Source organism: Pongo pygmaeus, chromosome 5 (genome assembly GCF_028885625.2).
Source record: "Pongo pygmaeus isolate AG05252 chromosome 5, NHGRI_mPonPyg2-v2.0_pri, whole genome shotgun sequence".
Classification (NCBI taxonomy): Eukaryota; Metazoa; Chordata; class Mammalia; order Primates; family Hominidae; genus Pongo; species Pongo pygmaeus.
The window spans coordinates 100447586-100474441 of record NC_072378.2 but is presented as its reverse complement, the minus strand read 5'-3'; the positions used below and the strand labels follow the sequence as shown (position 1 = coordinate 100474441).

Here is a 26856-nt window from a genome sequence, read left to right as displayed (position 1 = left end):
ACAGAGAGATATAAAGAGAAAATTGTTTTCACATGCTTGTCAGCCACCTTAAACCTTATTTTCTTTCAGTTGCATCATACAAATTGGTAAATCACCTAAAGCTAATTAAATCCAAAGTATATTTCACTACAGTACATTACCATCATAATCATGAAAGGAATGGGAGAATGATGTGAGTGTTATGTCTAATTTGGAATAATGGCTTTGGCCAGAAATGAATCCAAAGTACACTGAAAAAGTTATTGGGAGTTTTGTCTTTTGTAGAGGGTGGGGATTGTTTTTAAATTATTCGTGAGGAGTAAATTATCTCCTATGATCATCTCATCCTACTTAGCCGTTATAAGTCATAAGAGTTCCAATATTTTCAAATGTTTACATTAATGAAACAAAAAATCCAAATCATTGTCATTTTAGATGTACATGATGCTTTTCATCTTCTTCTAAACTCTTACTAATACATGTTAAGTGGAGAGATAATAGGCTGGGTCACATGCCTACTCCTTTGAGTTAGCCACCTTACCTTTTTGGTTAGGAGCTTTCTCATCATTATAAGGAATATGAGACCCTTTTAAATTTTTTTAAATTTATGCATAGTAGATTTACATATTTTCTGGGCATATGTGGGCATAATACATTCATAATTATATGAATACATTGATAATTATATGAATGTATTAACTTACATGAAAATCTTCAGTCAAATCTATTTGACTGAATATCAAATTAGTTTAATTGGGATATCCATCACCTTAAATACTTAGAGACCCTTTCTTAATTCATAAATTTTATATTAGATTTCTAATTAATCTGAAAAATGTTTCTGTAGAAGCATTCTGAATAGCAACCTCTCTCAATATGCATTACAGAAATAGTGTGTTACCTTATGTTTCAGCTCTGTGTGCCATTTGACTCTTGATCCATAGTGTTCTCGCAACATTGAGAATCATACAGGAAAGGTGTGCTGTATGGTTTATATAATGAAATATATGGAAAATAGCCTGAAGAATGGGCTTCTCGGAAAAGCAGAGAGAACTTTAAAAATTATCCTAAAATATTTGTAACTAACAAGAATATCCTTAAAGGTATTGTATTTTAAAAACTTGGTGGGTTTAGAAAGTTAGTACTCAGAAACTATTATCTGAGTTATTCTATTTGTACTTTAAAGTTGCATTGCATATTTTTTAATGGATTGTTATATGTTATATGTTTATGAGGTATTTGATACCTCTGCATTCTAGGTAGTCTGAAAGTTTAAAAAAATGCATTGTAATTGGCAAAATTTTATTTGTAGTTAGAAAGTTTATAATTGTTTCATCTGATTTTTTTTTATGTTTTAAAATCTTTAAGATGCAGCAGTTGAATAACATGGATGAAGTATGTTATGAAAATGTTTTGAAGCAAGTAAAGGCTGGACACCAGGTACACTTATTTTATCCTGCTTTTAGAGAGTGCTTAATGATAAAAATTATTAATATTTAGGCTCTTCAGAAGAAAATTTTTCTTTAATTCTGAGGCAATGACTCAGAGGTTCTAATTCTTAATAACTGCTTTAGCCCAATGGGTAAGTCATAAAAATTATTCATAGATATTATCATCCCAATATTGATAGGTCGTGCTATTTTGTTTGCCATTTTTAATTTTAAATATTATATTCTTACTGTTTTCATGAAGCGATGTCAATTGAAATGTAATATATATAATAAAGTTTTGTATTGTTTGATGGTGTTTAGAAATTAAGCACTTTTATTTTTTAATTCTCCATTGTTCAATATACTCCCATCAAAATTGTTAAAGACAAAGTGAAGTGATAATAATTGCTTATATAAAAATTGTCCACTTCCCAATTGTTCACGGTTCTTTGAATAACTTCATTATGTCATTTCTTAAAACAATGTGAGCCTTTTATGACATGTAAAGTGTTTTCCTGGCCCTTAGGTTGTTAAATTCCTTTTAAGAGTAGTGAAACCTTTTTTTCCCAGACTAAATCTTGTTTGCAACTCCAGTTTATAAAATAAATCAAAGATGATTTGAACTTGAGAGCATGAGACACTGCCTCCTTAAACGTTGGAACACAGCATTCTTGAGGCATTTTTTCTATTTTTAGGAAATAGTTTTAAAATCACGTTCATAACTAATCTCTAGAGATTGTGCTTGGTTTTAAGAATAACTTTTTCAGAAATCACAAGTATTTTAAGTTGTATACCAGCAATAATAATAGTAGCTAACCTTTTCTAGTTCTTAATAAATGTATGAAGCTGGTAAGATTATCTTATACTTACTGACCAATTGAATTTTCTCAGCAACCTATGAGGCAGGTACTATTATCTTCACTTGACAGATGGAGAAAATGGAGTTCTTTGCAAAATAAAGTAACATGTTCAGGTCGTTCTGCTAGTGCACTTTCAGATCCAGGCCATGAGCTACTAACTATTGTGACATATCACTTTCTTTGCATTTATTTTGTGTCATTGTTCTCCTTTGACCCTCATAAAAAACTGTTTTGTGAGTTGCATTATTTATCATTTTAAAAATAAAGAAATATAAAATGCCAATATTCTTTCTTTAAATTAAAAAAATCCTACTAAATAAAAACTATTTGTTCTAGGTCAGAGGCTGGCAGAATTTTTCTGAAAAGAGTCTGATAGTAAATATTTGAGGCTTTATGGGCCTTATGTTTTCTGTTGCAGCTACTTCAACTTTGCTATTTAGCATGAAAGCAGCTATGGACAATATTTGAACAAGTGGGTGCAACTGTGTTCCAATAAAACTTTATTTACAAAAATAGGCAGCAGGTGCATTTGGCTTGCTGGCTATAATTTGCCACCTCTGTTCTGGATTGCCTCGTGAGATTTTATTTGTAGTGTATGTGTCATGATCCCAAAATGCTGTCTAGAGAAACTTTTGAAAGCATTTCAAAAAAGATTCTAATGGAAAGTCCTGTATAGCCTTCTTTGCAAGAGTATCATAAATTCAGCGTAAGTAGCTAGATGTTATCACCATGCACATTTATTTCCAATTTTTATATTACAAAATATATAAACTATATTGTTAGCTAAGGAATGTACCTGTGGAGTCTGTACACTCTTTTTGTATAGGGACTATCAGAAAGATTCAGTAAATATTTAAATGTTTTCTCAATTTAGTTTTTTTAAAAATACAGTTTATTTTTTAGAGAAGTTTTAGGTTCACAGTAAAATTGAATGGAAAGTAGAGTTTCCGTGTGCTCTCTACTCCCACACAAGCACAGTGTCCCCAGTACCAGAGGGATAATTTGATTCAATCAATGAACCTACATTGACATGCAGATGTTACTCGAAGTCCACAGTTTACGTTAAGGTTAACTCTTTGCTTTGTACATTCCATGAATTTTGAGAAATGTGTAATTACATGTATTTGCCATTATAGTTTTATACAAATTTGTTTCACTGACCTAAACATCCTCTATGTTAAGCCTGTTTTTCTCTCCTCCCGCTTAACTACTGATCTTTTTACTCTCTTCATAGTTTTGTTTTTTTCTGGAACATCTTATGGTTGGAACCACATAGTATGTAGCCTTTTCAGATTAGCTTTTTTTCACTTAGTGATAGGTATTTTAGGTTCTGCATGTCTTTTCATGGCCTGGTAGCTCAGTTCTTTTTGGTATTGAGTAATACACCATTATCCTGGTGTGCTAATTTATTTATCTATTCACCTGCCAAAGGACATATTGGTTGCTTCCAAGTTTGGCAATTATAAATAAAGTTGCTGTAAAATCCATGTGCAGGTTTTTGTACGGACGTAAGTTATCAACTTGTTTGAGTAAATAATAAAGAGTATAATTGCGCTGGGCACAGTGGCTCATGCCTGTAATCCCAGCACTTTGGGAGGCCGAGGCAGGTGGATCATGAGGTCAGGAGATGGAGACCATCCTGGCTAACACGGTGAAACCCTGTCTCTACTAAAAATACAAAAAAGTTAGCCGGGCGTGGTGGTGGGCGCCTGTAGTCCCAGCTGCTGCAGAGGCTGAGGCAGGAGAATGGCGTGAACCTGGGAGGTGGGGCTTGCAGTAAGCTGAGATGGTGTCACTGTGCTCCAGTCTGGGTGACAGAGCAAGACTCCGTCTCAAAAAAAAAGAGTATAATTGCTAGATCATATGGTAGGAGTATGTTTAGCTTTGTAAAAAACTACCAAACTGTCTTCCAAAATACCTATACCATTTTTCATGCCCATTAGAGAATTTCTGTTGTTCAACATCCTCACATCCTTGCCAGCATTTGGTTTTGTCAATATTTTGGATATTGGCCATTCTAAAAGGTGTGTAATGGTATCTTGTTTTAAGTTGTATTTTTCTAATGACAAGTGATATTAAGCATCTTTTCATATGCTTGACATTTGTCCATCTTCTTTGGTGAAATGTCTTTTCAAGTCTTTCGCCCATTTTTAACCAGATGGTTCATTTTCTTATTGTTGGGTTTTAAGAGTTCTTTGTATATTTTGTTAACAGTACTTTATCGGGTATGTATTTTGGAAATAGTTTCTTCCAGTCTGTTACTTGTCTTCTCATTCTCTTTCCTCTTATTTCTCTTAGTGTTTTTCAGCAGAGTTATAAATTTTAATAAAGTCCAGCTTGTCAATTATTTCCTTTATGTCTTTGGTGTTGTATATAAAGAGTTATTGCCATATCCAAGGTCACCTTGATTTTCTGTTATGTTATCTTCTAGGACTTTTATAATTTTGTGGTTTTACATTTACTTCTTTGATCCATTTTAAGTTAATTTTGTAAAAGGTATGAGGTCTGCGTCTAGATTCATTTCTTTTGCATATTGATGGCCAGTTGTTTCAACATCATTTCTTGAAAGACTATATTCACTCCTTGTTCCTTAGTCAAAGATATGTTAACTGTATTTATGTGGGTCTATTTCTGGGATCTCTGTTCTGTTTCATTAATCTGTTTGTAAGTCTTAAAGTCAGATAGTGTCTGTCCTCTGACTTTGTTTTTCTCTTGCAATATTGTGTTGGCTATTCTGGGTCTCCATTTAATTTTGAACTGTGAATTAATAACATTTTGCTTCATAATTTTTAATTGTGGTGGCATTTCTTCCATCACAAGAGAACCTTTTCTAGTCTATGATAGTTTTTGTTTTTTTTTTTGAGACAGAGTTTCACTCTTGTTGCCCAGGCTGGAGTGCAATGGCACAATCTCAGCTCACCACAACCTCCACCTCCTGGGTTCAAGTGATTCTCATACTTCAGCCTCCCAGGTAGCTGGGATTACAGGCATGTACCACCACACCCAGCTAATTTGTTTTGTATTTTTAGTAGAGACGGGGTTTCACCATGTTGGTCAGGCTAGTCTCGAACTCCCAACCTCAGGTGATCCACCCACCTCGGCCTCCCAAAGTGCTGGGATTACAGGCGTGAGCCACCATGCCCGGCCCTATAGATTTCATTATGAATGAGTACACTTAAATATTTCTTCTCTTTTTAATTCATGGAAATTAAAATATAAATACTTTACTGTGGGACACATAGTAGATATTTTATCTTTGTAATCTAGTCAGGAAAATACCTACCATGTCTTACAGTATCTTTTGTAACTGATCAGACTTGCATGCATTATGAAAAAATCTTGAGGTCACTAATAGAAATGTTACTGTGTTGCACCTAGAAATTAAAGCAATTGTTATTTTTCTGTCATAGTTAATGCTTAATGACCAGGTAAGAAGGTACCTGGTACTTTAGTATGGAACATAGGATTGCTTCTCATCAGAATAAGTTACTTTTTTAGATTAAACAGAGAAATTTTTGAAAATTTTTTCCTATTGAGATTGATAAATAAATGTAGCCATGTATAAACACATAAAAAAACATAGACTATTGTAAATTCAAGCTTATATGAGTAAATAGCTTAATAATGCTATTACTGCCAGTACCACAGCTATTTTGAGGCTGTAGAAGCTACAGCTTGCTTAGCCTTTTAGGGTTATAGCCTTTATCATACTATTTATAATTATTATTGAAACATATTTGTTATATGACTCTAGCTTTTTTATTAAGATAATGTTACATTTTAAAATATTTATTTAAAAAATAAAATGCAGCTTTATCCCCAAATGTTGGGAAAAGTATCAGTTATATCTTCTATTGTAGATAAAAACCCAAATATATGTTGTAATATAGGGGATCCTAGGAGAACTTTCCTCTCTCTCTCTTCTGTTATAATTCCCTCACTGTAATAGGGACTAAGATGCCCCCTTAGGAATCATTAATTATAAAACTTGGATGCTGGCTAGGGGTGTTTAGTCAGTAGAGATGAGACCTTACTGCCAGCTCTTTTATTTTTATTGTAAATCCATTCATTGCATTACTTTTCAAAACGAAAGATGACTGAGGAGGGCAGGCTCTTATTATGGTAAATTCTGTTAGGACAAAGTCAGTTGGAGGGCTAGTTTCACAGTAGTTGTGCATAGTTAGAAAGGATAGACTTGGATGGGATACCCAAGAGAAGTCTTCAGGTTACCAGGGGCTGGTTGCTCTAGGGCATGAAGAACCTAGGAATGGAGAATGCACTCAGCTGAGGCAGAGTTTAGAGATAAATATCACCTCTCCACCTTTTGTGTGCATATTTTGCCATCCATGAGCTCTTTAAGAATGTGTGACTTCTAAGCTATTTTCTTGTCTGGCTAAAAATGCCCTGTGGGTAATTGTGTAAAGTATGATTGCAGTTTAAGAGCCTACTAACAAACTTTTGGATCTGAAATTGTGTCCAGATTTGTATTTTAGTGCCTTACTGAAAACAAGAATTAGAGCAGGATAACTATGATCCTTCTTTAAGATGCGTGCCCTAAGAAGTAAGGTTTAGTATACAGGTCTCACAGTTTCTGTTTTTGAATGATTAGTGATGACATTCGTTTTCCGTAAGAGTGGGACTTCAGGTTTTATAGAAATACCTACATATCTCCTATACTGTTTGTTAGCTATAAAAATAAAATGACAATATTAAAATTGTTTATAGTTTTCTATTATTTTACCATTTTAACATTGTAATTGCAGTTTTATACATTTTCCATTAGTCTTTTATTCATTCACACATGTGCCTTTTAATTTTGCTCCTTCAAACTTAATATTAATTATTAGTTATACTGCATTACTAAATTATAATTATACCATATATACAGTTTTATATTCACTTTTTCTTAATGAATAATAAACATTTTTTAATGTTTCTGCATGGTCTTCACAATTTTAATGTTTGCAAGAGAGAAAAAGGAATCTTTATTCAGGTTCTAATTTTCAGATACCATATAAGTCTCTTTGGACTTTTAACCTTCCCAATCCTCTGACATAACATGATTATTTCTCTTTGTTAAAGGGAGAAATGAACCTAAGGCATGTTAAGCAGCTTCCCAAGGTCACAGAGCTATTTAAGAGAGGCACCAGGATTTAAATGCAGGTGTTTGTGTTGATAAAACCCATAATGTCTTCAGAACTTGACACTGTCCCTTTGAAATTAAGCTGATATTGGTTGTTTATTATTGGTTATTCCTCCATTATTAAGTACGTTAAATGTTTGCAGTTTTCTGTTATTAAAGATTATGCTACTGTAGTGATTATCTTTCTACCTGTTATTTTTGTTTAAATATTTACTTTAAATAAATTTCCTAAAATGGACTTTTTGCAGAAATGGCCACATTTTGTGGTCTTGCCGTATGACCATAATGTATACCCAATGAATCAAAACGACCTACATAGGATTTTATAAACATAGGCCATTTCTTCTGAATACTGTAATCAGTTTAGTGCTATGTAAGGTTATGATCTAATGTATGTTTGCCATTTTGGATTTTTTTTTTTTTCAGTCTTAAGGCATAGAAAACAGAGTGATGTCATACCAGTGAAGTTTTTTTTTAATTGGCAATTGTTACCTCTAAATCATGATTGCAATAACACATGTATTGCACACGATTTGTTCATGTATTGGTTTGGGTGTACACTTATTTTCAATTAGTAAAATCTATTCTTTCTTGCATTTTTGTTTTATACTGTGACACTGTGGTCTTTTAGCCCCTGAATTTTTTTTAATGTGATTTAAATAGGATTAATATATATATCCTAGCCAGTTGATATGTATTTTGCCTGTTGACAAGGGCAATATTGATATTTTGGTCAGAATAATTGTGTTTTGGGGGATGGAGGGTGTGTCCTGTATACCGTAAGTTGTTTAGCAGCATCCCTGGTCTCTACCCAGTAGATGCCAGTGGCTCTCCCCGCTCCAAATATCACAACCCAAACTGTCTCCAGACATTACCAGATGTTCCCTGGGGTACATAAGTGCCCCTGGTTGAAAAGTGTTGGTTTTTTTGGTTTGTTTTTTGTTTTTTTTTTTGTAATCATGTATTTTTTTTTATTTTTTTATTTTTATTTATTTTTATTTTATTTTATTATTATTATACTTTAAGTTTTAGGGTACATGTGCACAATGTGCAGGTTAGTTACGTATGTATACATATGCCATGCTGGTGTGCTGCACCCATTAACTCGTCATTTAGCATTAGGTATATCTCCTAAAGCTATCCCTCCACCCTCCCCCGACCCCACAACAGTCCCCAGAGTGTGATGTTCCCCTTCCTGTGTCCATGTGTTCTCAAAAGTGTTGTTTAGAGGGATGTCTCTTGAGGCATCCCTGAGATATCTTTCCTAGTGAATGTATTTTCATCTAAATGTGTGTAAAATTTGCCAATGATAAATATTAGGACATCGTGTAAGAAAGAACCAAGATATAAATTTATCTCAACTGGGCAGTATTCAAATTCAATACTAAAATTTCTAATGGATAAATGTAAAGTCCTACATTTAAACTCAAATAATAAATTTCATAGGTATAAATTAAAGAAACATTGTCTTGGAAAAAATAATTTTAGTTGAATAAATTCACTTTAATTCAAACAAGTATTATGTACACTTTAAAAAACTAATGACACCTTAAATGTCATTATCAGAGAGAAAAAAGTTCAAATCAAGGAAGGTGAAAACTTCATTGTAATTTGGTTTGTTACCAAGTACTGTGGTCATTTTGTATCATATTTTGAGAATAGAGGTTCAAGAGAAGGTTATTACGATTGTGAGAAGTTTGGAATACATATAATTTGAGTTAATGGTCAAGAGAAACAAGAATGTTAAGATTGCAGGAGAGAAAATCCAGGTGGGGTTTGGGGGAAAGTGGTGGTATTGGAAGGGCTGTCATATGAAAGGAAGGTATGTTCTATTTTGCACAAAGAGAATTAGAACCAATGAGTGGAAGTTCTAGAGAGTTAGATATAAGGAACTACAATTTTTCTACAGTGAAGTAGACTGAATTGCAAAGGAGCTACCCTTCTTTTAACCATAGCTGGACAATGCTTTGTCTAGGATACTGTAAAAAGTGTCATCTACATTGGGACAATCATCATGAACCTCTAAAGTATTCTTAATTTTAAATAGACAATTTTATGATAATTCTACTCTCTTAGTAGTAGCTGCCTGGCACACTTTTGTTTTACCCTATTAAAGAGGTAAACTTTAATTTTTATCTTTTAATAAAATGTACTCAAACAAATAAATAAATAGATTAATACAAAAGAGACTGAATAAAGAAATAGTTTAAAGTTTAACCCATAGGCATACCATAAACCAAACATAAATGGGAAAAAATAATCACTGGTAATTCCACTACCAGAGGTAGCTTCTGTTGGTATTTGTCCTTCCATTTTATTGATGCATTTTATTCCCTTAATTTTTTTTCTGTTATTCCTGTAGTTTATCTAATCTGTTGTATTTTTCTCATTCAAAAATATGACAGAAGCATAAATAGAAATGATAGCATTAAAATGTAAATAAATGCTTTGGTAAAGGGATTATATTTAAAATTTTTAATCAGTTCTTCTGATTTCTACAATGTTGTCCTTTTACTTTTTGTGTCCCAGCAAGACAGGTCCTACCACAAAAGACTGGGTTATAAGGAAATACTGTTGATTTAGTTCTCAGTGTATCATCATATGCATGGGAAGTCTGTGGTAAATATGATTTGATTTTGATGAATTGCCTTGTCTTCAAAGATTTAACATACTTAGTGAGATGAGGATGATAGGAAATATGAAACGCATCAGGACTATGGTCCACTAGTTGAAATTTGCTTCTAGTGTTGCTAGTATTACAGATGCCCAGGCCAATGCCTTCAGATTTTAAGTACTAAGCTGGTAAGGCAATGGTGTTTTACATTAATGCAATCATCTCAAGAGCCCTTTTGCAACATAAGTGAAGAAAAAAGTTCTATCATTTTTCATTTCTTGAAAGTACCTATATTATATGTTTAACTTTATAATAAAGTTGCCCAAAACTGAAATCTCTCTCTTTATCAGTCTTCTGAAAAGGCTTGCTCTGTTTAAGTTTTCTGTTTGCAGGTTGATCTGCCAATACTATTTGGCCTAAAATCAGTTAGCTTACTATGTGGCAGCTTCTGCTGAATGCCTTTGTATTATGTCCAGCACAGAAAATTGCCAAGTAGGTACTTGGAAAGCACAACTGTTAAACATTTTGATTTTGGTAAATATACCTATTTCAACAAAGTTGGCAACCCTTGATTTATTCCATCACACAAGAACTGGTACTTCGTAGTAGTCATTGATTATTGAGACTCATTTAGACGTTTGTTTTCAGGAACTTGGAACCCCATAAAGGATTATTTTTTTCTTTTTTAATCTCCTTGAAGAGAGACCTTAACTAAGCTGTAGTGTTCTGTCCTCTGCTTGTATTAGAAGGTCAACAAAGGACTTCCCAGTAGAATAGAGTTTTTGAGTTATGTTGTTTTTTAACTCATAATAATTGAGGTTGAAGTTAATGTTATCCCAGTTACTAGCTGTCTTTGTATAAGGTTTTAACTTATAACATTAAGTAGGTGATTTGTATATATCCATCTGTCAGAAAATGAAAAAAAATATAATTCAACGATTTTTTCACGTTATCTAAAAAACTGACAGCCAAATAAACTCTTCAATTTTATTATTTTAACTCTGATGACTGAGAAGTCTAACTATATGTGTGTGTCATTCTGAGATTCTTTTCTGTTTAAATATTTTGTTATACATGTAAGTATGGTAAATTATGTATGTATTCTATGTGCATGTGTGTATATATATATGTAGAGAGAGAGAGATTTGCTTCTGGAATTTCATTATAGTTATAACTAACTACATATTAGTGCATTGTTATTAACAGTGGTCGTGGTTAATAACAATATTACCAGTAACAATGGTCAACGATAGCTCATTATTATTAAGCAGCCAATTACATATTTCATAAATATGCTTTCTTTTTTATTAAGGAAAATCAAGTTATTTCTTGTGGGGCTGTGTATGTAAACTGTTACTTTTCAAATATATCTTAGCAGTTACAGTAATACAGTGTACAGCAGTAAGAAATAGGCAGTCTATTCTAATCTAAGTAAAGTAATTGAATTTTTCCTGCTACTACCTCATGCTGCCTGCCCCTTCTTCCCCACAATCAGTTAAAAAAAGTGAATACTCTTCGGAATTTGCTTTTTTCTTGCCTTCAAGTTGTTCAGTATCTTGGATTTCTCCCTGGTTTGGTTTCCTTAAGTACTTTGGTTTTATCACAGGAGCTACGTTTCAAACCATTAGTGAGAAGACTGAAATACATGTCCATTTGAAAACAAAAGAACTATGACTCTCAGGCAACTAAACACTTTTTAGGCAAAAAATTAACAGTTTTATCTTAAATAAACAAATGAATTCAATTTGTTTCTCCTTATTTGGATTAAAACAAATTTCATGTTCAAAAACCATGCTGATGTTCTCTGATTATACTATTCCATGGGTTTTAGTGATCTAAACTTGTGTGGTCATGTACTTAATAGATTTTATGTGCAACTTTGCCTTAAAAGTGTTAAAAACAGTAGGAGGCAGTTGTGTTCCACTCAGGCATGTGTGATGACAGATGGAGAAAATCTTTTCATGTTGACTTTTCAACAGTCCTACTCTGCAAGACTTCAAGCTCTTCTTGGCTATTGGGAAATCAAAAGTTGGCAATTCAGCCTTTAATTTTGATCCATCTGCTCAAACTAATGAGACGTCTCATTTGTAAGCTTCTCTTTGTGTTACCAAATGCAAGTACAGCTTTATCATTCCGGTTAATAATTCCCCTCCTCGTGTGTAACTTGCAGAATGGGAAAATAATTAATGCCTTAACTCTATTGAGATTTTTCTTGTTATACAAACTTTGTTACAGTTATAGGAAAAGAAATTAGAAACTTCCTCAGAGATTATGGCATATTTAGTAAGTTAATTTATGTTCTTTTCCATATTGTCAAAAAAGTTAAATTCTTTGCAGCTTCTTACTCAAAATCTACCTTTAGTTTTAAGGAATAAAAGGCCCTTGTGATATTAAAGACAAAAAAAGTCTTCTTCAACCTTGGATTAATGCTGAACATCAGCCTTTGTTTAGATGTGTATCTTTTTTTCTCTTTCCTCATTGTTTATAAGTTGTTAGTAGACATTTCTAAGAAATCACCTTTAAAAATTGACTAATAATTATAGATTAATTTATTACTCTCTGAAGAAAATTATTTTTATTTGTAATCATTATTTCTTAGTTTAATTATGTAAATTAATTATGTAAAAATCAAAACAAATTCCATCATGCTAACTTAAATAATGAAACTTTCCACTGGCCCTTTGCCTATAAAGTTTATATTCTCCAAATATAATAAGCATCTCTAATTCTCAGCACTAGTGTTTCTGCTATATCAAATTTGCCTAGCATGACTTTAATTTGTGAATTATTTGAGTGCTTCTTTCTTTACTCCCCTTCCCACTTTCAACTGAGACGTAATTCCAAAGGAATATAAAAGCTAGAGTCGAAGGAGACATTTTAATTAGGAGCACAAGAATTAAAGATATTTCTCCTTTATCTTTACCACTAAAGATAGTACTACTAAAGAAATATTTCAGGTGTTTTTTAAGTACAAGAAAATCTAAAAGAATCATTTTCTAAACCTCTACTTTTCAAAAAGTGAAAAGCTCTGTTGAGTCTTCTATCAAATTGAAATTCCCCTATCCATATTGCACAGGCAAAAAAAAAAAAATACTTGGTAATGTTGAGTTTTCTATTTTACTTTTAAGTTAATATTACAAGTATTTGCTTAGAATTTTGAAACTTTCCTATATATAATAAGATAAAAATTTCATTAATGTATTTGTATATAACTAATATATAAAAATAATAGTTGATACTTGATGTACTTTTTCATTAACAGTGGCCCTTTTATAGAGTGAAGAGGATAAGACATTGAGGTTATACATTTATCCATTTATTCATTCCTTTGTTAACAGTCATTTGTTATCGACATTCTATGGGTAAGGTGTTTGGAAGAGTTGGAAGTGCATTAACTTCCTACTTGGGCCAAATCCCAGATAGTTGAAAGTTAACATCAACATTTGGTTAAAGTAAAGGCCAAAAGAAAGTATCACCATCATAGAAGGAATTTCTAATAGAATATAATGAAAATTTATCAAAGAGAATTTAATTATAATTATAAATTTAGTAGTTAGATTTTAAAAATTGGACATTGTAATTCAAAAGCAATAATTTCTTAGCACCATCAGCTGCTAGAGTAATCTTGTCATTAATATACTATATATTGGGGGTACTAATAAATGCTCATTTTCAGCTGAGACCAGTAGAAGAGCAAGACTTATTTTACTGTCACCAAATTATTAAGCTGTTCTTTCTCTCTGATAATAAGTTACTTAAGTAAGTATTTGTCTCTTCTCTCCTAATCTTGAAGATTTGGTCATTGCTAAATGATACTGTTTTATTTAAGCAAACTTACAAACTGAAGCTTTGTACAGTGTTTAAATACAGCGTTTTCCAAATATTTTTAGAAAGGGGTTGAAAATTATTGTCCTCTTATGTTTTTAAATTTCTATTATTTTTGTGTTTACTTTTTATTCTACACAATTATTTGAAAAAGCAGCTGCTCTTGAACAGTTCATTTAGAAGTAGCAATGGAGAATGGAACTGATTTTCAAGATGACAGAAACATTTGTGATATTTAGAAAAAAAAATCCAGATGGCATGTCTTGTTTATATTATGCTATTAGACTAGTCAAAAACTATGGTAATAAACATTATCACATGGTCATTCGTCATGCCTAATTCAAGAACACAAAAAATCATGTCGACCTAGGCATTCTGCTATTCACACTTCCAAAACTGAAGCCAAAGGTCATTAGCACATTTTTAACTAAATATCAAGGAAAATTCAAAGCTTGATACACCCTCAATAAAAGGTTGTTTTTACAAAAAGGTAAAATTCCCTGAAGATAAGAGCTCACAATTGTGAATAAAGTAATCAAGAGATTAGGTGGAGGTTGTAGAAGTGGAAATACGTGCAAAATGCTGATTTTACCTTTTACCTATCTCTTCTTACTCTTTTTGACACAAAACTCTGTTTGTTTTTCTTTATCCTCTAATCTCTTTGCCCATTCCTCATTCTTTATAGCATTCTCCTTCTCTACCGGGCGCCTGGCCTTAGACCCTTTATCAATTTAGCTGTCTTTCTTGTGGTTTTATCCCATCCCAATTATGACCTTTACAGAACTAACTTACATATTTATACTCCAAACCCAGACCTCTTTTCTGAGCCCTAGACCAATATGATCCTGTGTGGCTGGCCTTTTCTCTTGGGTATCTCAAATACAGTATATCTGAACCAAATTTGTAATCTTCCCCTACAAAATGGTAGTAATCTGTCATTCCTTGGCTTAGTGAATGGCATGACTATAGATTTAGTTCCATAAGCCAGAAACCAAAACGTCATCCTTGTCAACTCTCTCTCCCTCATTCTCATTTGTAAACCCTCACCAATGCCTATCCAGTTTACCTCCTAAGTATCTCTTAAGTCTGCCCATTTCTCTCCATTCCCTCCTCTTTCTGCCACCACTACCTAAACCAAGCAACCATCATGTCTTTCCTGGACTACTCTAGCCACTTCTTAACTGCCCTGCCTGCCTTCATTCTGTCCCTCTTATTGACAGACTGTACACAGCAGCTAGCTAGACCTGTCTTTCAAAACACAGTTCCAGTATGACATTTAAATGATTAAAGTTCCTGTATAAGGGCCCAGTTATTCTCATATTGTTTTGCCATTACCTCCTTCTTCATTACATATTTCTCTCTCTCTTTCTTACTTTCTCTCTCACTTCCACCTCCCACGCCTTCTTTCATCCCTCATCATAGTGATGCTCTTTTACTTTTCTTGGGGCTTTTGTACAACTTGTTCCCTATGACTCACACATCCTTATTCTCTCCACTTAGTTGTATTCTACCAAATTCTTCAGACTTCATCTTTCTCAGAGAAACCCCTTTTTTTTAAACTTCCCTGACTCTTTCACCTCCTTATTATAAGCTGTAACAACACTGTGTATATCTTATTCATAATTCCAGCTATAGTTTTACATTTTTTGGCTTTTTAAAATTAGTGTCACCCTTTATTATAGGATCATAATTCCTATTACAAAAAGGGCTGTCTCTGGTTTTGCTCACCATTGTACTGACATGCGTTGCTTAATGCATGGGGATGTGTTCTGAGAAATGCACTTTTAGGCATTGTATTAGTCCATTTTCACACTGCTGATAAAGACATACCCAAGACTGGGCAATTTACAAAAGGAAGAGGTTTTATGCACTTAGATTTCCACATGGCTGGGGAGGCCTTACAATCATGGCAAAAGGCAAGGAGGAACAAGTCACATCTTACATGGATGGTGGCAGGCAAAGAGAGAGAGCTTGTGCAGGGAAACTCCTGTTTTTAAAACCATCAGATCTTGAGACTTATTCCCTATCATGAGAACAGCACAGGAAAGACCCAGCCCCATGAGTAAAGGAATTGTGGGAGTAAGTAAAGTTAGTTGTTATATATAACTTGTTTTAAATTTTTGGTTTTTGAAAGATTCAACATAGATCAAGCTGATTTAAATCAAATATTTCTGGTTTAGGAGTTGAATGCATTAGATTATTTGGCAATTTATTTGCCAAGTACCTCCAACCAGGTTCCTCCCATGAAACATGGGAATTGTGGAAGTTACAATTCAAGATGAGATTAGGGCGGGAACACAGCCAAACCATATCATTCCACCCTGGCCCCTCCCAAATCTCATGTCCTCACATTTCAAAACCAATCATGCCTTCCCAACAGTTCCCCAAAGTCTTAACTCATTTCAGCATTAACTCAAAAGCCCACAGTCCAAAGTCTCATCCAGACAAGGAGAGTCCCTTCTGCCTATGAGCTTGTAAAATCAAAAGCAAGTTAGTTACTTCCTAGATACAATGGGGTACAGGCATTGGATAAATACAGCATTCTAAATGGGAGAAATTAGCCAAAACAAAGGGGCTGCAGGCCCTATGCAAGTCCAGAATCCAGTTGGGCAGTCAAATGTTAAACCTCCAAAATGATCTCCTTTGACTCCATGTCTCATATCCAGTTCATGCTGAATGCAAGAGGTGGGCTCCCATGGCCTTGAGCAGCTCCACCCCGTGGCTTTGCAGGGTTACAGCCTCCTTCCCAGCTGCTTTCACGAGCTGGTATTGAGTTTCTGTGGCTTTTCCAGGTGCCTGGTGCAAGCTGTCAGTGGATCTACCATTTTGGGGTCTGGAGGATGGTAGCCCTCTTCTCACAGCTCTACTAGGTGGTGCCCCAGTAGGGACTCTATATGGAGGCTCCCACCCCACATTTTCCTTCTGCACTGCCCTAGCAAAGTTTCTCCATGAGGACCCCATCCCTATAGCAAACTTCTGCCTGGGTATCTAGACATTTTCATACGTCATCAGAAATCTAGGCAGAGGTTCCCAAACCTCAATTCTTGACGTCTGTGCACTCACAGGCTCAACACCACATGGAGGCTGCCAAGGCTTGGGGCCATAGCTGGAGCAGCTGGGATGCAAGGCACCAAGTCCCTAGGCTGCACACAGCATGGGGACCCTGGGTCCAGCCCACAAAACCACTTTTTCCTCCTAGACCTCTGGGCTTGTGATGGGTTGGGCTGCCACAAAGGTCTCTGACATGCCCCAGAGACATTTTCCCCATTGTCTTGGTGACTAACATTTGGCTCCTCTTTTCTTATGCAAATTTCTGCAGCAGACTTGAATTGCTCCTCAGAAAATGGGATTTTCTTTTCTACGGCATTGTTAGGTTGCACATTTTCCCAACTTTTATGCTGTTTCCCTTTTAAAACTGAATGCTTTTAACAGCACCCAAGTTACCTCTTGAATGTTTTGCTGCTTAGAAATTTCTTCCAGCAGATAACCTAAATCATCTCTCTCAAGTTCAAAGTTCCACAAATCTCTATGGCAAGGACAAAATGCCGCCAGTCTCTTTGCTAAAACATAACAAGTCACCTTTGCTCCAGTTCCTCATCTCCATCTAAGACCACCTTAGCCTGGATTTCATTATCCAAATCATTATCAGCATTTTGGTCAAAGCCATTCAACAAGTCTCTAGGGAGTTCCAAACTTTCCCACATCTTCCTGTCTTCTTCTGTGCCCTCCAAACTGTTCTGACCTCTGCCTGCTACCCAGTTCCAAAGTCACTTCCACATTTTTGTGTATCTTTTCAGTAGGACCTCACTCTACTGGTAAAAGTTTACTGTATTAGTCCATTTTCACACTGCTGATAAAGACTTACCTAAGACTGGGCAATTTACAAAAAAAGAGGTTTCACATACTTACAGTTCTACATGGCTGAGGAGGCCTCACAGTCATGGCAGAAGGCAAGGAGGAGCAAGTCACGTCTTACATGGATTGCGGCAGGAAAAGAGAGAGCTTGTGGAGGGAAACTCCCGTTTTTAAAACTGTCAGATCTTGTGATACTTATTCACTATCACGAGAATAACACAGGAAAGACCCACCCCCATGATTCAGTTACCTCCCACCATGTTAGTCCCACGACACATCGGAATTATGGGAGTTACATTACAATTCAAGATGAGATTTGGGTGGGGACATAGCCAAACCATATGAGGCGTTATTTCATTGTGCAAACATTGTAGAGTGTACTTTCACAAACCTAGATGGTATAGCCTACCACGTACCTAGGCTATATATGATATAGCCCTTATAGTCATATGGGACCAATGTCATATATGTTGTCCAATGTTGATCAAAATGTGGTTATGTAGCACATGACCCTGTTCCCATGGCCTCACCAGAACTTTGCATATAGTTGGTGCTCAGACAGTGTTTGATGAATAAGTGAATAGGTGAAGTCTTCTGCTTAAGTCTGATCTTATAAGATCAGGGGGCAAAACAACTTCAAGAAAAATCAAGAAGATAATTATTAGTTCTTTGGTAAGCTGAAAGTAGAGGCCGAGGGGAAACAACTTTGAGATGTGGAACACTACCAAAGGTGGCTTTGACTACCTTCTTAAGGATTTTTTTCCTTCTGTAGTCTGTAAAAATCAATGAAAGAATGTCAGTATTCTCCTTAAAAACGTTTTTTATGTAAATTTGCTCTTATTATTTCATCTAGTTATAGATCTTTCTATTAGAAGTATTAAATTATCTGATTTCTCCTAATTTAAGATGTCCATCCAACTTCACTATTTTTTCATGATACAGACTTATCATTTTTGTCACCAGTTATTTTAAGTTAGTATATTTTTGCTTTTTTTAAATTTCTGTTCATTAAGCCCTTGAGTAGTAAATTTGGAGCCCTTTTAAAAATTTAGATTTTAGAGCACAGAAAATTTTTATTTTTCTGAAATATAGCTAGCTTATCATTAGAGCACTCCATTATATTTTTGAAATTTTATACAACAGTTTTTAAAATTAACCTTGTAATTTTGTTCTCATTTTCAAAGGAATACTTTTTAATGAGGAATATTAGTATTGTATTTTTCTTCATTGCTATTAACAATTTTTTCCTAAGTCTTTGAGGATTTTCAGGTTACTGAACTAATGCATACTTGTAACAAGTGAATGGATGCAAAGATATAAAAAGAAAAGGCCAATGAGTTAGTTTGGCATCAAACACATCACCTCACACCTAATACTCCTATCTTTGAAGTGTATTCAGTTTCCTCCTTGCAAATACAGACATCTACAAATGTACATATATTTAGGCGTTTGAGCTTTCTAAATGATTTTTAAACCATTAATCAGTGATTTCTGGAATTACTGCACAAACTGAAAGAGCACAGTGGAACAGTTTGTCTCTGAATGATGTTTAGGAATTTGAAGATATAAACTAAGCTTAGATCTGCCTTTGTGCATGCCATAGACCTATTGCCAACTTCTTTGTTGATAGTAGTGAATGTGGTTAGGGAAATTTTAATAAAATCTCTTAAGATAGATTTGAATTTTCATGGAAAAATTCCTTCCGTTACCAGCCTTTCTGCTGATGGCAAATAATATTTCTTTTTACCTCTTGGCCACCTCAGTTCCAATTGTCATATTGATGGGAATTGGATATCCTAGGTATGTAAGTATGCAATAAATGTTCGTTTTCCATTCTTGTCTTCCCATTTTAAGTTTTACCCAAAATATCAAAAGAAAATGTTCTGCATAATTTTGGAAATAATTGGAAGCAAAACAAGTAGTTTTGTTTATTTTCTTGAAAATGTTTTTTTTTTAATACAGTTACATTGTTGAACGCCAAGGAACTTATATAAAACTAGATTTAAACCAGGACAGTGAAGCTAATATTTCATTCACTTCATATCTTTGCCTCTATTATGTATTAGCATTATCTCTTTTTTATGTGTCTCATAAGTATAAATTGCTTATAGAAGTTACCAACTTTTCCATCCATTTCTTCATTCTTTAAATCTTCTTTGATTCCCCTTTTTAACTATCCATCTTTATCTCTCAAGCAGCAAAATGTGAAGATAATACAAGTTGCTTTGCCTTGTTAACTAGGTACTATTTTTTTTTACCATAGCACTTTGTAATTTTTATCTTTGTTTTGTTTCACACCTCCAGAATGTCTTGCATAGAAGCAAATATTACTATTGGGCCCTGCATATATGTGCTTTATGTGCATGTAGCCAATGCATAAATGCATGTTTTTGACTTGCTACATAAAAGTAAAGTTAGTTGTTATATAAAATGTGTTTTAAAATTTTGGTTTTTGAAAGATTCAACATAGATCAAGCTGATTTAAATCAAATATTTCCGGTTTAGGAGTTGAATGCATTAGATTATTTGGCAATTTATTTGTGTGATTTCGTGATTACAATATCATATTACAGTGTGCATACATATGTAATTTAATATATATATACACATATATAATTGTCAAATTAAATAATATAAAAGGACCTTTGAGCCTATTTTAAAATATTCACTTCTGTCAAATATATCATACTTTTGTTATTTTCATATATTTTGGCAAAAATGAAACCTAACTTGTATACATGTTTATTTTATACTATTTATTTGAATTAATTTATTGTTGTTTAAATATAGACTTTGGTCATGCTAAAATAATGTTTGCTTGCAGTCATTTTTCTGTCTTTATAAAGTTGTAGAAAATTCTCTAAACATCCATTGGGAGTATTTTATATTATATTGTTAGAAATTTATTTGACAGCTATTTATTTCATTCTAGAGAATGATGTATTGAATCTCCTTATTTAGCTGCTTTCCACCTGATATGTGGACTTAAGCCGTTGGTAAATATAGTTAATAAGTTAGGTTACTACCATAAGCATTTGTTGACTACATTTTTAGAGAAATCATTTGATAAAATAGAACAGATAGTATTTTTTATTAAAGCTGAATATGAAATTTTATGTGCCAAGGAAATCTGATACAATTATCCACGTATTTTCTCAATGTGAAAAAAAGGAGATAAATATTCAAATATGATTAACCATTGTACATTTGTACTGTCTTTATCTGTAGCTATCATTTTTATCAATTTTTTGTTTTCATAGTAGCATATTTAAGTGAGAGGGGATGGGAAGAAAAATTATGTGTCTATATTTAATATTGTAAAATAATGTTCTGTTTTTAAGAGAATAACATAATAGTCTTAGATCTCATCTCATTTTTTCTTTGTTTTATAAATGAGTAGATGAGAAATGCAGCTACCACTATATTATGGTAAATAAAGTGGGCATTTCTAAATAGCACAGCATTTGAATTAGTAACTGCTCCAGAAATACAGTCAGAGACCTGTTAAATAAGTCTGAAACTGTGAAGTGTCTAAGATGTTGCCCTGCCTGCATACTAAAAGGTAGCCTGCCATAGGCTAACTTTGACACCTGGGTCAGGGTACAGACCGTGTTGCTTCTCCCTAACTCCCCACTGGTCTATCTACATGGCGAGAGCCAGCTACTGCATGGGCATGGGTTGCACCACAGGAGAGGTACTCCAAAATTATGAAACTCTGAGCTTGTATAGGAGCTATGGGCACATCTGGTCATCCTCTCCTCTGGAGAGAGAAAGAGAGGAGAGAAAAAAAGTAGACCAATTGGCCATGCAGGGACCTTATCTTTTACTATGGTTACGCAGACTCCCTTGAGGAAGGAAAGGAAGGCCTATATCTTGGAATGTAAGCAGTTGACTCCTTGGGAGATAAGAAAGGAGTCTCTAGGCTTTTGTTACCCTTTGAATTGGAGAAAATGGCTCTGGGGAAGTGAAGACATTCTCTGTTTAGCACTTTAGTTTCTATTACTCAGAAGGCCCTGGATGAGTAGGAACACCAGAGATTTCAGGGAGGATTATCTTCCAACAAGACCCAAGGTGTCTGGAAGGGACACACAGGGTCTACTAAACTTGCTAGTATTTTGTTGATGATTTTTGCATCAGTATTAATAAGGAATAATAATGTCTTTTATAGATAATTTTTTTTCTGGTTCAAGATCCCTGTCCAAGATTGCATATTGCATTAATTTATCATGTCCGTTTAGTTTCCTTTAATTTAGAACAGTTCTTTGACCTTATTTTGTCTTTCTGGATTTGAGTTTGACATTTTTCAAAGAGCATATATCAATTATTTTGTAAAATGACTCCCAATTTGAGTTTGTCTAAAGTTTCTTCATGATTAAGCCGTATTGGTTTTGTAACAATAATACAACAGAAGTGACGTTATGTCTTAGTACTTCACACCAGGTAGTAAATGTTATTGGATTTGTCCAGTATTGCTGGACATTTTTATCACTTGTTAAAGGTTGTTTCCTCTAAGTTTCTCCATATAAAGTTACTATTTTCCCCTTTGTTTCTAATAAGGGAGGAGATACTTGTGTGACTAAATATATAGTGCCCCTCATCAAACATTTACCCATTCATTTTAGCATCTTTTGATGGTTTTCTAACTCCATCATTTCCTTCATCCCACTATATGTGTGGAATAGCTTCCTTTCCCCTATTTATTAATTTATATCTCTGTGGACTTTGATAATTTACATCTCTGTGGACATCTTGAAAGTGTTACAATGTATCACTATACAATTTACTTTGAAGATAATATTGGCCCAGATTTGGCCAGTGGAAGCCCCTTCAAGCTAGCTTCTGGTTTTTACCATTTTGTACAATAGGATCTTCTAAGATCTAATTTTGTACTTTCCACTTCTCAGACTTGGAATTAACTATTTCTGCAAACACACCTAGTCCCTTTAGTAGGGAATGGTTTTATAAACTCTTTAGAAACAATGAAACTGTTCTATTTTTGATTGATGGATTGATTGAGATTGAGCCTTCCTCTGTCACCCAGGCTAGAGTGTAGTAGTGTGATCATAGCTCACTGCTGTCTCAAACTCCCGGGCTTCAAGCCACATCTCATGTCAGCCTCCCAAGTAGCTGGGACTATGGACATTTGCCACTGTGCCTAGCTTTTTTTTTTTTTTTTTAATTTATTCTAGAGATGAGGTCTCCCTTTGTTGCCCAGGCTAGTCTCAAACTCCTGACCTCAAGTGACCCTCCAGCCTAGGCCTCCCAAAGTGCTGGGATTAAAGGCATGAGCCACCTCCCTGGACTGTTTTATTTTTAAATAGAAATTTTTACCTTTTTTTTTTCCCAAAAATATTATTCAGGAAAATGAAAGGGATGATGAGATTTTAGAATTTTCAAACTTTTATCCAAGAGCAAATATAATTTTCCACAGTCCCTTTCCACTAGAAGATTTCCTTCTATACCTGTAATATTTAGACTGCTTCAAGTTGCTCTGAGGTGTCACAGGAATTGCTGTCATGAGGTTAGGAGTAGGGAGAAGTGTGCTCTTTGGAAGTGAGAAAAGAGATGTGGATTTCTCTCAGATCTACTTCGGTTGCTTTAATCTTTTTGTTTATTTATTTATTTTTAATATATTGAGCTGCTACAAGAGTTTGTAAGAACAAATTCCGCGGCTAAAAAAATTTTTTAAACTGCTTCCTTACAGCATTAGTTTTTCAAAATTTACATAAAGATTAGTAATTTCTGTTATGTGGTGATACTTAGTAGACATATTTCACATATGGAGTATCAATTTCATTTTTGTTACAGAAATGAAGTTTGCTCATCTACTTTGTCATGTATGCATTGGACCAAGCAAATCAGCAGTTTTCCCTTTTGGTCCTAAAATCCCAGCTTGAACACTAATTGTCTATACTAAGTGAATACTGATTGGGTGTACTATATGGTTTCAAACATAATATCTTTTATTCATTGAACAACTGTGATTCCTCCATTTTCTCTAATCAGGTATAAAGTCAAGTATTTGCATATATAATAAGACAGATCTGTAACTGAAAATGCTGCCCCAACTCTACAAACCAGCACTGAGCTTGAAAGCTTTTTTTTTTCCCCACAGCTTTTCCACCCTCAGTTTTGTTATTTTTTCTCACTGATTGTGGACTCCTTGCATATAGAGACTCTCACAATTCATACTATCTTCACTATACAGACCAAAACTTGAACACCTCAGTTTGTTGGTTTGGCTAAATGCTTTTATATAAAAACCTGTAACAATATCAAGTTTTCAATTTAAATGCTTTTAACATAAATAATAGTTATGAGTGTATCAAAAACTTATCATCAAATATGATATAAGGAAGATATACCCTATAGTCATCATATATATGTATCTTAAATTCATATCATTATATAAATATTCTGTCTTTATAATTTGAATCATTGCCAAAAATACTATTGAGTTATATTACTTACTTAAAAGTTAAAATGGATAATATTCTAATTTTTTCCTTAAATTGTAGGTTATGTTTATTAAATCATATTTTTAACATCTTCTGATCAGGTCCCTAATAATTTTATTTTATAAAAAAAGTATTTCAAAGATGGTATTTAATAGATCATCATTATGTTGATCTTGTCATTAAATCTTCTAAAGCATCGTCAAGTTCACCTAGTCCAACTGCTTATTTACAGATGAGAAAACTAAGCCTAATACTATGCCCAAAGTGAGATATGCTTATGCTTTGGAATTGAGACTAGAACCTTGGCTTCTTCACTTCCATTTCAAAGCTTTTTCCCAACACAAAACTGACATCTTCATTTAACCACTTAATGCCCTAAAGAGAGAAAACAATTCAGAGAATATGTTTATAAATTCCAATTGGAACAAGAGAAAAAAAGAAAATAATAATTTTTAAAATTCCAACTAGAAAATCTGAGGCCTCAGGAAATTTTCAATAGTGTGGGTGAAAGATCTATAGTTTCATGATAATTTTAAGTTACTAAAATTTTTTTCAAGTTTCTAGCTGTAGTTGATGTTCAAGTTCATATATTTTTGGAAATATAATCATATTAAACCATATCATCAAGCTAAGAACACTTTAGACGTGAAGCATTTATAAATTTTTTTAAAAATTTCTTCAGCAAATTATCTTGCTTGAATGTATACTTTTTAGTATTGAAGAAGTATAAAGTACATAGAACTCATATGGTGTCAAACCATGAAAAACCATCATTTATGAAAAACAGCATTGAGAACTGGTGATGTTTAGTTCAAGAAAGAGAAAGTCATACTGGAGATCTGATAGCAGTTTCCAAATATTTGAAGAATTGTTATATGTAAATAGAAGTTCAGTTTTGCTTTCCTCTTGCCACAAATAGATCAGTATTGGTCTTGGTCCCAGTGAATGGGAAGTTTAACAAATAAATCTGGGGTGAGTGTTAGAAAAACTTCTGTAAAACAGCTAAACGTTGTCCTACCAAATAGATCACTTCCATGTGCCAGGCTTCTTCCTAGTTCTTTGTAATTATTGTTTGTTGTTCCCACAGCACCCTTGTAAGGCAGGTACTGTTATCTCCATCTTACAGATAAAAATTGAAGTGCAGGTGAACTTGCCCAAGTTTATCTAGTATATAAATGCTAAGCTATGATTTGAACATAGGTCTACTTGATTCTTAAACACCGTTGATATTCAGCACAAGTCTATATGTTATATAGATTAGTCTGGCATCAGGTAAGAATTTGATAAGTTAGTCTAGATTGCTAAAAAATTTTTCTAAAACAAAAACAATTGATTTATATTAAATTTGTATAAGTAATTATGAGCAAGTAAAATTAACATGTATGATTATGTTTATTTTCTTTTGTATGTTATAAATACCAAATAAAAATTATAACATAGTCTATGTTCAAGAAAATGTTAAGGTTAAAATACACATTTATTTATAGCATTATTGTATTAAGTTATTTATGTTTATAAATATAAGTTGCAAAAATGAATTCATATCTCAGATTAATTGAATGCATATTAAGAATGCATAGAAAATTTATTCAAGCATCAGTTGGATGACATAAATTATATTACCTCCAAAAAATACATATGCTTAGGAAAACAATGTTTTCATTAAAGAAAAAATTTACAGTAAAGGAGAAATGCATTCAAAATATTTACTGTTTTAAAATTTTATACTTAATAAACTATACTTTTTGTTCTATTTTCTGTGGTCCTAGTATTTCAGAGACTGCTGAAATATGTCTTATGTTTCTAAATATATTGTACAACGTCTTGCTATATTGGTGAATTGGTTGTAAGATAATATTTTTATAGTTGGCTTAGAAATATGACTACTTGTATTTTTGCTGTCACGGTACATAATGTACACTTAGTCCTCTGGTTTTTTAAATTATACTTTTTAATAACAGGTATCTTTTAGATTTTAGGAGATGTAAAGTATTATTGATTTCTTTTAATAAAATATAGCAGTTAAAGCTCTCCTCAACTCAAACATACAAGCTGATAAATATTAAAATGATTTTTAAGTGAAATTTATAAGAAATGTTTCACATTCAGAGTAGTGTTCTGTATATAATTCAGTAATAATAACCTGAAACTATTTATCACTTAAAAGCTTGGGTTTCTTGAGAAGAGCTGCATGAGAGTCCTGAGCTGGCTCTGAACTGCCAAGTGTGGATCTAATTACATAGCTTGGAGCTGTGGAACCACATCTCACTATTGTGGATTACTTTCCTTGGCTTATTTACATAACTTCATGAATGAAGACTAGTCAGTGAATTATACAGTCTTATATAGCTAGGGCAGCATAAATTAACCCTGTTTGAGGTAGCTTATATTTTCATGGCGTATCTAATAAATGTTTAACTATGTCTTCATGTGCGTTAGTAATTTGATTGGTTGCCAGGAATATCTAATAATAAGTGCTGGTTGTTAAATGCAAATTGATACACTCGTGATTAATAGAGGATTTTAACATTTATCATTTTTAGCCCTATTTTTACTAAATGATAGTTTTATTGATGTAATCCAAATGTAGTAGTGTCAATTTTTTTACCTTTATCCAAAGTAAGGATGCTTCCTTTATTCTTCAGTAGTACATTACAGTTGGCCCTCCATATCCATGGGTTCTACATTTGTG

General features: G+C 33.5%; 1 protein-coding gene across 5 annotated transcripts in view; it reads left to right on the top strand.

Annotated features, from left to right (window-relative positions):
* Window positions 1-26856, top strand: part of ASCC3 (activating signal cointegrator 1 complex subunit 3) — a 377366-nt gene that overhangs the window by 172106 nt on the left and 178404 nt on the right. For all 5 annotated transcript variants that reach the window (XM_054490290.2, XM_054490292.2, XM_063666450.1 and 2 more), the window contains one exon: window positions 1348-1419. In XM_054490290.2, the coding sequence (XP_054346265.2) occupies window positions 1348-1419 (72 nt within the window). The remainder of the gene's footprint in view (window positions 1-1347; window positions 1420-26856) is intronic.